Below are 14,004 nucleotides of genomic sequence, written 5' to 3'. Positions count from 1 at the left end.
GTTTTTCATAAGATCCCCTGGGGTCAATGTGTTAGCACGAGAGAAGCTATGTGTTGTTGGGAGAACAAGCGATTGTCTCCCGAGTGCCTCTTGCGTAAATTATTAGATGTTGATGGCTTACGTTTTTTTCCCGTCACAGAAAACCATCACAGGTTTAGCAATGCTATTAAAGTATTATTTCGTTTTTGTTTGTTTGTTGATCACGAAGTACAAAGTAGATGAGGAAAACTAGGACTCTGTGTACTCAACGTGCCGCCATTGTTTGTTTACATTGCGTGGAATGGTGCGCTGTAATTTGTGGAGCGGATTTATTGCATTCTGTAGAAAAGGAGGAGTGGCGTTTATTGCATTTTTGGAAAAAAGGGAGAAAAGATGACAGAATAACACAGCGGATAATGGATTTTGCATAAAATTAAGAATTTACTTTTAAATACTGACCGGATATAATACTGATTTTGGCAGTAACTAATTTTTTTCAAAAATGGCGTTTATTGCGTTTTGGAACCAAACTCTTCATTTCTTATATATAAATAATATATAAACAATGTATACATTTTATCACTATGTGTATTCCCTGGGACTGCGCTCATGAGCTTTTGCACTGCTAATGCAATGCTCTAACCAAATAAGCCACAGGAACTCCATTCTAAAATAACAGAAAGTAACATTTCGGCAGTTCAATGGCTGTTTAATTAAAATAATATTAACTTTCTATAAATAAACATACAACATGTTAAAAACACATGAAGAGCTCAGACGCAAAAGCCACTTATGTCACCTCCATCAAAAATGAGAATGATATTAACCAAATGCTCTCGGCATGTTTTACACATTCATCAAATACTTCCACTTTAAATCCACAAAAACCCGGCATCAGGCCATTTGACCAATGTTGAAAAGTCCATTAAAGGGACACTTCACCCATTTGCATTAAGCTTTGTATAGTTAGAACCCCAGTCATGTTTTTGAATGGTCGTGCATCATTTCCTCAGTTGCTGCTGCTGCTGATTTCAGTTTTGCACTTCCTTCTTTCAATGATGTAAAAATCATCATTTTGCATCATTGAAAGAAGGAAGTTCAGTATATTTGTTGAGGGAGTGAGACTACAAACACCCCTTTTCTCGGTCAAATAGGCACCAAATTCTAAATGTTTGTTACATTACATCTACAAATATGACGCACTTTCAATAAAGATTCATGTTTCTACGGGTGAAATGCTCCTTTAAGAGTCTGTTAGCGTTCCAATGTACCATGGGAGGAACAATGCATAGCCTACTGTAGAACGTCATGACATGACAAACTCGAAAACAAAAAGCTAAATGTGTCACATATCTTCGGAAGGCAGAGATTCTTGTGAATCGCATGATGTAAACTCTTTTAAGATACAATCAGTAGGAACAATTAGTTTCCTTTTTAGGCATTAAAACCTTTTTCAGGAATGCTAATGAGTTAAAGAATGCTATTTCACAAGAAAACATGTCAGACGCACTTTAAGGGATTTGCATCCGTGCTCTTTATATCATTATTTAAAAATATCTACGTTTGCGCAAATTACAGGAAATCAAAAAACACTTAAAAGGCTAAAAATATTAGCCACACAGTTGACGGTACCCAAATACTAAATGGAAGTCAAAGGGTACTGCCAACTGTGTGTGCAACATCACAATATTATCAAAATATCTGCTTTTGTATTGTCATCAACAGAATAAAGAAACTCATACAGGTTTCGAATAACATAAGTGAGTAAATCATGACAGAATATTTTACTTAAGATCACAAGATTATAACATCAGACACGAACTGGGGAAATGTTCATGAAAAATCTTCTCTTCTGGTCTATTATTTGGCTAATTTCAAGATCTCAGGGTGACCTGATATTCAGCTGCAACAGAAATAAATAATGACACAAAACAAGAGCATTAAAAAGCAAAGATTAAACACACTGCAGTGTCGGTTACTTTCTTAGATTGGCCACATACTGATTGTAAAGCTTCAATCTACGGCAGGATCTAACACTTGCCGATCATCGCGTCTCCATAACTGGCAATTAACAGTGCCACACAAGATGAGATCACTTCATTTGAGCGAGCAATACAACAGCCATTGGGCGCTACAGAGTAAGAGGCAGGTGACATTTAAGAAGGCACAACAAATAGGGTTTCGACTTTACAATTTTCCAAAAGTGCTTTGACATTCTCTCATGTCTACTGAAGCTTCCAGATTTATGCTGTGGCTTTGTGGCACTGTGATAAAAATACCTTAGAGAATTTGAATTGATCCAAAAGAAAAGAAAAGAAAAGAAAAGAACGAAATAAATAAGATTATATTACGACGACACTACTGGCCACGCCTGACAAAATAATCCTCTGACGCGTTCTGGCTCTGTGAAGCATGGAGCTGTAAAGGAACGGATGCCTGAATGTGATACAAAACAAGGACAAAAAACAAAAGAGACTGTGAGAGAGAGCTCAGTACGTCCCCAAGCACAAAGCGAATGTGACGTGGCAGATTAAAGGCCCGACTGCTTGTTGCTTTTAACGTGACGCTCTGAGAAACAGTGATACCTCTGACAACCTTGTTCACACTGCAAGTAAAAGGATTTAGAGGCTTTCTTCTCACCTAGAAAACAAGCCCGCCCACGCCACCCTGCTCTCAACAGTCGCTGTGAGGAAAAGGTTAACTAAAAAAATTGAGCTTGGACTGCAATAGAATAATTCAGCACTTTCTGCGAGTGTAATCTAAGCGTGTTAGGCTTAATGTAATTCTGATGAGAAAAGATCACTTTAGCTCAAAATGATTACATTTACAGAGAACGAATAGCTACCAACTTCTAGTCAGACAGCAAGGGACATTTACTGCCCACCTCGATGACAATGCTAAAGCCTTTACCAGCCAAACAGCAATGACGCAGCATCAACAAGCACCACAACAACCGATTCATGATGATTTTAATGATTTAATCATTAATCTTACAGCTTAAAGGATTACTACACTTTTATAAGAAAAGTTCCTGATATTTTACTAAACCCCATGTCATCCAAGATGTTTATGTCTTTCTTTCTACAGACAAAAAGAAATTAAGTTTTTGGAGGATTTTTCTACTTCAATTAAAACCAATGGTTTAAATGTCCAAAATGCAGCTTCAAAGGGCTCTAAACAATCCCAACCGAGGCATGAAAAATATGTACTTTTTAACTACAGCTTCTTGACACGCACAAGCCCTGTGATGCGCGTTCGCGACCTTGCGCATTGCGTAATCACGTCGAAAGAAGACTATTCAGAAGTTGTTGTATGTGGAATTACATTAATTAACGTCTTTGTCAGTTTGTTGTTTTAAACGTTGCGTGACCTTTTGCGGTGATTATGTAATGTGCAAGGTGGCAGACGCACATCCAGGACTAGTGCAACACAAAAAGTTATTTTTAATGAAGGTGACGATCATTTCGCTAGATTAAGCCTCGGTTGGGATTGTTTAGAGCCCTTTAAAGCAGCATTAAACTGCAATTTGGACCTTCAAACCAATGGGTTTAGTTGAAGGAAAAATATTTAATGTTTTCTTTAGTAAAAATTAGGGATGCACGATAACTGCTTATTTTTAATATTATCGGTTATCGGTCTGATAGCAAAATTAAGCCGATAAATAAAGGCCGATAAATGATGGATTATTTCAGTTTGTTGAATCACTTCACTTGCTCATTGCTGGCCATGTGGAGTTTTGATTGGTGCTTTCTGTGACATAGCACGAAGATGACACATGTTGCGGGCTCAGGAAGAGTATGCTAGTCTAGCGCAAAGACAAGATGTCCGCTGTCTGGGAGTTTTTCATTGTGAAATTAATATGAATATTTATCGGCCTATAGTTATCGGTATCGGCCAAAATTTCCATATCGGTGCATCCCTAATAAAAATTATTTAATTTTGACTGAAAAAAAGAAATACATAAACATCTAGGATGACATGGGGGTGAGTAAATCATCAAGAAATGTTCTTATGAAAGTGCAGTAATCCTTTAATATCATTTTATTTTAAACCTTTAATACATTTGACTCCATTCCCTCCATTAAAGTATTACGGTACATTCACACGGGGCGAAAGTGTTAAAGGAATATTACATTTTCTTAAAAGAAAAATCCAGATAATTTACTCACCACAATGTCATCCAAAATGTTGATGTCTTTCTTTGTTCAGTCGAGATGAAATTATGTTTTTTGAGGAAAACATTGCAGGATTTTTCTCATTTTAATGGACTTTAATAGACACCAACAATTAACACTTAATTCAACACTTAACAGTTTTTTTCAACGGAGTTTCAAAGGACTCTAAACGATCCCAAACGAGGCATAAGGGTCTTATCTAGCAAAACGATTGTCATTTTTGACAATAAAAATAACAAATATACACTTTTAAACCACAACTTTTCGTTTAGGTCCAGTCCAGCGCAACCTAACGTAAATGCGTAGTGATGTAGGGAGGTCACGTGTTACATATATAAAACGGACATTTGTGGACCACTGTAAACAATAAACTGACACAAATACATTAATTAGTATCAGTTGACATACAACAACATAGGAACGGTCCTCTTTCACCACATTTGTAAACACTGGGGCGGAGTTTCGCGTTCGTCCTCTGTGACCTCTTGACGTGATGACGTATTGCGTCGGGTCAAGCTAGTGCATGACGACCGGATCTAAACGAGAAGTTGTGCTTTAAAAGTGGATATTTGTTATTTTTATTGTCAAAAATGACAATCGTTTTGCTAGATAAGACCCTTATGCCTCGTTTGGGATCGTTTAGAGTCCTTTTAAACTCCGTTGAAAAAACTGTTAAGTGTTGAGTTAAGTGTTAAGTGGTGGTGTCCATTAAAGTCCATTAAAATGAGAAAAATCCTGCAATGTTTTCCTCAAAAAACATAATTTCTTCTCGACTGAACAAAGAAAGACATCAACATTTTGGATGACATGGTGGTGAGTAAATTATCTGGATTTTTCTTTTAAGAAAATGGAATATTCCTTTAACGCTTGATGGAAAGCTTGTCTGAAGCGTGGCCAACAGCCAATCACAGTGGCCGCAACACATGCTCTGGTCTTTCATAAACGTTATTGGCTGGCTCTGCCTAGGTTATTTGCAAAAGGCGATCTGATTGGCTAACGCACGCGTTGCCACTTGAAAAGTAGAGAAATGTTCAACTTCTGCCGCGGTGCCGACAGATCCACAATTCAGTTTGGCAACGCATGATGTCACCCATAAAAAGTGAATAGGAAGCGTTAACGACCATGTGAACGTACAGTTATTCTACTTTCTTCAAAAAAATCTTGATAATTTACTCACCCCCCATGTCATCCAAAACGTCGATGTCTTTCTATGCTTAATCGAGAAGAAACTAAGTTTTTTTTTCAGGATTTTTCTCAATTTAGACTTTATTGGACCTCAACAGTTTTAAGTTGCAGTTTCAACACAGCTTCAAAAGACTCTAAACGATCCCAACCAAGGCATAAGGGTCTTATCTAGCAAAATAAAAAATAAAAAATATGCACTGTTAAACTACAACTTCTAATCTTGCACCAGCCATGTGACACGCCAGCACAATCTCACGTAATGACGTCGAAAGGTCTATAAACTGTTGTTGAGGTCCAATAAAGTTAAATTGAGAAAAATCCTGGAATAAAAAAAATATTCTCGACTGAACAAAGAAAAACATCAACATTTTGGATGACATGGGGGTAAGAAAATTATCAAGATTTTTTTAAGAAAGTGGAATAATCCTTTAATACTTCATTTGGTCAACTAGTACTTACTGAGAAAAACTGTGTCTCATCCAAGCTTAGTTTTCCCAAGGTTTTTTCTTCATTACATATGCCATCACCTTTGGCTCACTTAATACAGGCCCAAAGACAAAAACACTCCCACAATGTTTTCTATTAAATCTGCCCAACAAAGACTCTTAGACATTCACAAACAATAGTGTGATCTTTTGTTTCTGGGCTTTGGAACAATACGTATTGTGAAAAGCGCTATGCAAATAAAAGTGCCCGGACTAATGAGCGAAAAGGCCAACTCACACATTAATTATCAGCAAAGACACATTAACAAGCTTCAGAGTCACGCCATGGCACAGTTGTGTTTTTAGTTTCGACCTTGTTATCATTTACAGCTGGAGGATTTTACACATGCTTTGCAGTTTTAGAGCAAAACGGATATAATGTATCCCGCGCTGCAGGGGAACCCGCAAAGGTCAATGCGACAATTTGACCAACCTCCAAAGAGGATCTGAGTGAATACACTGTATTCACCAACAAAAGCAACTTGCATATGTAAAGATTAAAGATGCAACAATATAACATTTTTCCACGGATACCAATAGCCAATTATTTAGAACGAAATCTGTGAATATAATCTGTGAATATATCAATGCCTATATTGATAGTTGGGTGGTTATATGAAAGTTCATTAACAAAATTTTGAAGATAACATTTAAATCATATAATGTAGTAAACTAGTGATGTTTCTTTATATTTTCTATACATAGAGCTCTAAGTAACTGCATTTTCCTGTTTTCTTTTGACTGCCAATATACATCGGCCATGACTATTGGCTGTTTTTAAACTAAAGTCCGTTAGTGTGAAAAATTGCTTTTATCTATTATTGGCCGATATATCAGTGCATCTCTAATAAAGATATTTATTATGAGAATTTATGTGCTAGGTGTATGCAGTTTTTGCTTAGTTTTTTTTAGTTTAGTACGCATTTGGAATATATATTGTTTCATTGTTTCATATAACAATGGGCTACGTAAACATTAATTTTGTTGCTTAGGTTTATAACCTATTCAATATAATACCTGCAAGATATATTTTTTCCAGAGTGGTTCATCTTCACTGATGTCAAACTCGTTCCATCCATGGTAAGCACGACGTCGTCCAACCTCCTCCTGGGTGAGACCAAACTGCAGGTCAGCCTAACAGGGATGGAAAGAATGAAGTCAGAAAATGCAGCATTCCCAAAATAACACGTATCAGATGCGTAACCATGACAACTGACATTAACTCGCTAACAAGCAAGAATGTAGGAGCCATAGAAACAACTAATAAAGCCAGTGTCTTGGAACTTTGGCTTTGGAAAGTGTACTGTCACCAACAACAGTTTATTTTCCCTGATAGAGAAAGAACTTGAAATCCAAGCACTATTTTATTAAAAACGATAGAGCACAAAAACCCGATTGCATTACATATGAAGCCTGAGCAATACTAGAAACAGGTGTTGAAATGGTGCCGAATAAAACCAAATCTTAAAACACAAAATCGCTTGGAAGCCACATTCGATTGCAGTCATAAAACATAGCAGCTTCTGTTGCCACACTATGGCTGCTTGATTATGGGAGATTCATAATCACGATAATATTAATGCAAAGTTGTGATCACAATTATTTTGTGTGATTGTTTAACATAATTACTCATTTAATTCATGTCTTAAGTGCCCATCTTAGCTGCGGCTGAATGCAGATGATAGCGGAGGGATAAAGGTCTTCTGGGAACAGGTGGTCATGTCGGTGGGGTGATGGAGAACAGAAACATGACACTAGACAGCAAGAGCATCCCTGCATGTTTTGATCATCCCTGGTGATGATTCATTTAAGAGACACTGTTTGATAACCACATCAATGGACCTGGGCTTTTATAGTTTTTAGTTGATGGGATAGTGAAAAGAGATCAGGAAAACAAATAAGATTAGAAAAAAGGTTCAGGTGCCCGGGGCATCGCCTGAAGTGATGTGGTCCTATAGCCCGCTTTGCGTGCACTTTTAATCGTTGTACAGCATTTCTTGAATGTGTTAGTATTTAGCCCCATTCATTCCTATGACTCCAAACAAAAGTTTTATTTTGTGCAACCATACTTATACGTGTAACTACTCATGTAACAGTCTTTTTAATAGGGAAAACATGGAAGTGTTTGGTGGATTCTAAATTCATCCCTGTTTGGAGCCACAGGAATGAATGGAGCTAGGCTAAATGCTAAAACATTCATGACGCACTGTACAAAGATTAAGTGCACACATTGAAAAAATATAGGTATGTATTAATTCTTCTAAGTTGAGGTAAAAACATAGTAAAATACTGAAAAAATTGTGGTGTTTCTCTTTAAACTATTTCAGTATACTTCAAAGAATTTTTGATATAAAACACTTTAAGGGCCAGTTTCCCAGACAGGGTTTAGATTAATCCAGGACTAGTCCTTAGCTATATTAGGATATTCAAGTATTTTTTTACAAACATACCTTACAAAATAAAAACATTACTGGTGTGCATCTTGAGGCAAAACAACTGCATTAATATATGCTAAGATATGTCAGTGTAATATTTATTTAAATTAAGGCAGCTCAAACATGCATTTTAATCTGAGACTAGGATAAACCCTGTCTAGGAAACCGCCCCTATGTCTTTTGTGTAATTCCTGTGAAGCCAGTGCAATTCCCAGTATTAAGCACCTGTTTGACAGCACAATGACACTGGACACTCATGAGAACTGTGGCTAGACACACAAAAAGTGGTTTACACAGGTAAGACATAATCTTAAATCAACATCCTGTATGGTATCTGAAAGACTTTCTTATCAAACTATACAATCCCAAGCACTAAAACAGGTGGTAGATATTCAAGATGCTGTTTTACTTTCAATTAACTTGGCCATCCCTGAACAGTGTTCACACAGTCCATACAAGTATGCTGCTTTAAAACACCCACTGACTACTCATTGACAGCTGATGGTTGACAAACTTGCTTTTTATTTCAAAATAAAAACGCTTGAAATGTGTGCAAACCAGTCAGACTTGATGTAATTAAATTGAATTGCACCTGTCAATCCCTACTCTCAGCTTTTAAAAGATCTGTAGTTTTATACATTTTATTCAAGGGTAGTTTGTAAGTTGTCAAGCTTTAGTTTCAAAGCAAACCAGTGTAAATCACACCGACAGAAAAGTAAACAAACAAAGGGACTTGCACACACATAATCACAGACAACCGGGCATACCTGCAGCACACAGGCAACTTCGTTCACGGCAAGTTCACTGGCTCTTTTTGAAGTCAATACCGGAACCATGGTCTCATCTTCACCGGGGGGTTGACACTCGACAAGCTGGAGAAAAAACAAAAAGGAAACCATTTAAACTTGAAATAAAATATTCAGATAGTTTAAAATTTTGTAAGATAATAATAATTGGTTATTAAAAACTCTTTAGGGAATATCGCAGGGTTAAAAGAAACTTTGACCCCTCCGATGCATGTAAGCGCTTGAATCGTACTGACCAGACTAACAATTCAGGGAACTTTAAACTTTCATTATCTAAAAGTTCACCGAACACAAACTGCAGAGCCGCAGCTATGCTCCAGTGTCATGGGAAGAACGGTCATCCGATAGCAATACTGAACCACTTAGACTGATGTAAGACATTAGGAAGCAAAATGACATTAGGCAATGAACACTGGATGAACATTAACCCAAGTTCTTATAAACTATATAGGCCTAAATGTATAATTCAGTACATTTTCTATTGGGACAATTATACCAAGCTAAAAATTCAAAGAGCACCCATCGAGGTTACAATGGAAACACCAGTTTACAATGGAAACAACACGCACAAATACAAAACCACCACAGATGGCTGTTTAAATATTCAAGCCTCTTTTGCAACATGCAAATCTAAACAAAATCCTTGTGACTAGGTTTCAAAACAAAACAAAAACACAGCAGAAGCAGACAGACAATGCCTACTAGTATTCTAAACATAAGCTCTGACATTCCCAAAATGTTAATGAACTTTAAGAGAGTTACCCTCAGGTGTATGGCATTGGTGGATATCATTCAGAGTGATGCCCTACAAGAGGAAGAAAGAAAGAAAGGCAGAGAAATAAAAAAGCCAATGTCAAAGACATATCAGAGATAAGATCCAGCACAAACTGTAAAGAAAGCTCCCCGTAACAACTCAGCATCCAGACATGTGTCCTATCACTCTGCAGATACTCTGTAAAGAAAAAGTATCTTTCTAAAACACCGACAGGTCTCGGGCTAAGCGGATTTCCGTAATTAAAATTGGCATGAGATTAAACCTGGATCAGCCAATCTATCTTTCTCAAAGCCGCCCATTGGTACTACAAAGAAACTTGGCATCAATGTAACGTGTGCCAATTTAATGTTGTTTGATAAACCGGTTTATTTTCATTTATAAATAATAACTTGAGTCTGGTTGATGCACATTCCATGATGTAACGAAGTTTTACTTGCCCTGATAATTAAATAACTAAACAACTTCACTCCAAAAAAGTATCTCTATCCAACTATGGGATGCACCTCCCTATTAGGAAGCCAAAGCCTGTCATGGGAAGTTTGAGATTAAATCAGCCAGTCCATCTTTCTCAAAGCCGCCCATTGGTACTACAAAGAAACTTTGCATAAATTTAATGTGCCAATATAATATTCTTTGATAAACCGGTTTTAATTTAAAAAATAATAACTTAGAATGTGCATCAACCAGACTGAACATGATGTAATTAAGTTCTACTTGCTCTGACAATTAAAGGGACAGTAAGTAGGATTTTAAGTGTTTTATTAATCAAAATCAATTGCTAGCCTACCAACGCGTTTTCATTCACAACACGTGAACCAGCTGAAGCGGACAAAAAGATCAGGAAGTAAATAACGGGTACAGTAGTCGCAACACATTTGGAAAAGCGAGGTGCTAGAGAGCACTGTGCGTTTGAATGCAAAATACAATTTTAGCACTAGATGGGGGTCAATCCTACTTATTGTCCCTTTAAATAACTAAACAAGACACCCCAAAAAAGTATCCCAACCAAACTATGGAATGCACCTCCCTATTGGACAGGCCAAAGCCCGTCATGGGAAGTTTGAGATTAAACCTGGATCAGCCAATCCATCTTTCTCAAGGCCAATCATTGGTATTACAAAGAAACTTGAATAAATTGAATGTGTGCCAATATAATGTTCTTTGATAAACCGGTTTTATTTTAATTTATAAATAATAACTTAGAATGTGCATCAACCAGACTCAAGAATGAACATGATGTAATTAAGTTCTACTTGCCCTGACAATTAAAGGAAAAGTAAGTAGGATTTTAAGTGTTTTATTAATCAAAATCAATGCCTTTATTCATAAATATGTCCTCGTTGGTGTCAAATGACCTCTGACAATCATCTGACTTTACTTTATAAGCTTACAATTTCTTCTCTTTACTTACATTGGAATGGGTAAGTCCAAGGAGGCTTCCATGTCGTTGCGACGTATTGATAAACTATAATAGCAGAGAGGGGCAAAAAGCACTAGCCTACCAACGCGTTTTCATTCACAACACATGAACCAGCTAAGGCGGACAAGGAGATCAGTAAGTAAATAACGGGTACCGTAGTCGCAACGCATTTGGAAAAGCGAGGTGCTAGAGAGCACTGTTCGTTTGAATGCAAAATACAATTTTAGCACTAGATGGGGGTAAATCCTACTTACTGTCCCTTTAAATAACTAAACAAGACACCCCAAAAAAAGTATCCCAACCAAACTATGGAATGCACCTCCCTATTGGAAAGGCCAAAGCCCGTCATGGGAAGTTTGAGATTAAACCTGGATCAGCCAATCCATCTTTCTCAAGGCCAATCATTGGTATTACAAAGAAACTTGAATAAATTGAATGTGTGCCAATATAATGTTCTTTGAAAAACCGGTTTTATTTTAATTTATAAATAATAACTTGGAATGTGCGTCAACCAGACTCAAGAATGAACATGATGTAATTAAGTTTTTCTTCCCCTGACAATTAAATAACTAAACAATGACACCCCCAAAAAAGTATCCCAACCAAACTATGGGACGCACCTCCATAAAGGGAAGCCGGTTCTGGGTCATGGGGTTCGCACATAAAAAAAGTTATCTGCATGGCAAGAAAACAAAGATCACGTTTGTTCACACAGCAGCTGAATACGGCACACATTGCTCATCAAGGTAAGGATATTTGCATATTACTTAACAGGACAGCCCAATCACATGGAAATTTGGGCGTAGTTAAATAATTCATCCGAATTCATCTGAAATGGTAAAAAACGTAGGACTGTCAAAAAAAATAACATGAATGAAACCCCCTTTAATCCCACCCAAAACCCCGATGTCAAACTGCAAAAAGCAAACACTGTACAAAAACGTGTGGCAAGATTTACTATGAATTAGCCACCTAATAAAATTGACGAGAGATTGTGTTGAAACATATTTAATTTTAGATTTGTTTACAGTTCTTTCCTCTCTCTTGGTTACAGATCATCTGGCTACTTTATCTGGGAAAGTTATTATGTTCATATGAAAACACCATTGTTTTTGTTTCAGTATTCTCAAGTTGCATATTAAAAGTTTTTAATCTGATAACTAATGCACTTTTCATGTTAACATAGTAAATGATGAATTATATATATATTGTGTCAAAAGAGAAGCACACTTCTGCTTTATTCTGTTATAAAACGAAGCACGATTAGAATTTTGACACAAATTGTAAATGAATAAATAAGGCTTTAATTGTTTCAGTTTCTCCTGGGTATGCCTAACTCAGTCTCAATTACAAACACCAATGACAGAACTGGGCCAAGCGCACATTCAAGGCCATGCAGACATGCACATCCTAGGGAATCATTTGCAGTTTTTTGTGAAATACAAGGTCACATTCAATCTAAGTTGACACTGCAGTCTTTCTTATCTAATCATCTTTAAACATTTTAAGAAAAGCAAGCTTAAAAATTGGTTATTTATACACGCACAAAAAAACACTGTTCCCTTAAAAAAAAGATGATCCCTTAACCCAGCCATGCCCTGAACACACCTCATTTGAAGAGCTAAGCATTATGTAATGCTCCTAAACAAACCAGGACACAAATAGGCACAAAAAATACTTTGACTGGTCACACCTGAAGTCCTTTGTTTATGAAAATTCTTGTACTTTTGACAGTCAAAAGTGGAAACAAGGGGAGGCGAGACATTTATCCCAAGCCTTGTGCTAAAGGTCAGTCTCAACTTTTAATTTTAACAATCAAACATTTATGTGACAGACGTTTCTATGACCACCCGAGAGATAAAGAAACACAGAGTGTGCCTTCAATGGCATTGTGTTCAAGATCTTTTCGCTTGTTGTGTGCAAAACTGAAACCACACAAAATAGTGCTGGGACGTTTAGTAAAAAATTGAAAGATGAAAAATGCAAATATCAAAAACAGAGAATTAAATGTGTTTTTCTTCTCCCATGTTTCTCAAAGCCTGTGACACAGTAATCAAATCCACATGGAAACTACAGTGCATTCCCTGTGTCACTCAAAAATGTTAATGTGGGGTATTTTACATGCATTTAAACATAATAAAATGAATACATTACATTCAAATTATGAAATTAATTTTTTATATTTATTTTTAAAACATAAAATTATAAATCTGTTACGAAAAAAGTATTATTTTTTATAATTTATTTATAATTAATTTAATTTAAAATAAGTGCTAAAATGACAATAGGGCTACAAAAAAACATCCTTTTTAAGACATTTTTAGAGCAAACTCATTAATATTAAAATTAAAACAAATAATTGTCATCTTTACTTACCTCCATGTTGTTCCAAACCAACACGGCTTTCTTTACGTGGAACACAAGAAGTGAGGCAGAATGACTACTAGACTCAGTCACCACTCACTTTTGTTCTATGAAAAACAAGTTATACTGGTTTGGAACAAGATGAGGTGGGTAAATAACTATATAATTTTTATTGCCACACAATTACTCTCAAAGTGTAAAGTCCTGGAAGATTAATTGACCGAAGTAAAGTACCCATCTTACCTAAGATAAGTCAATATGGCCCTATAAGATTTTTTCATTTATTTAAATCAACAACCTGACAACAAAATCATATGTGAAATCATCATGAAATATTAAACCCTTCCTCACCAAACCTTGAAGCTTGATTTATGAGTCAT

At 36.3% G+C, this 14,004-nt stretch overlaps 1 protein-coding gene across 1 annotated transcript in view; it reads right to left on the bottom strand.

Moving 5' to 3' along the window:
* Positions 1-14,004, bottom strand: part of atp2c1 (ATPase secretory pathway Ca2+ transporting 1) — a 44,981-nt gene that overhangs the window by 22,651 nt on the left and 8,326 nt on the right. Inside the window, exons 2-4 of the mRNA XM_065298604.2 lie at positions 9,828-9,870; positions 9,027-9,131; positions 6,842-6,958 (exon numbers count right to left, since the gene is read on the bottom strand). Coding sequence (XP_065154676.1) covers positions 6,842-6,958; positions 9,027-9,131; positions 9,828-9,857 — 252 coding nt within the window. The 5' untranslated portion in view covers positions 9,858-9,870. The remainder of the gene's footprint in view (positions 1-6,841; positions 6,959-9,026; positions 9,132-9,827; positions 9,871-14,004) is intronic.

This window comes from Paramisgurnus dabryanus, chromosome 13 (genome assembly GCF_030506205.2).
Source record: "Paramisgurnus dabryanus chromosome 13, PD_genome_1.1, whole genome shotgun sequence".
NCBI lineage: Eukaryota > Metazoa > Chordata > Actinopteri > Cypriniformes > Cobitidae > Paramisgurnus > Paramisgurnus dabryanus.
This window is presented reverse-complemented; position numbering and strand designations above follow the sequence as displayed.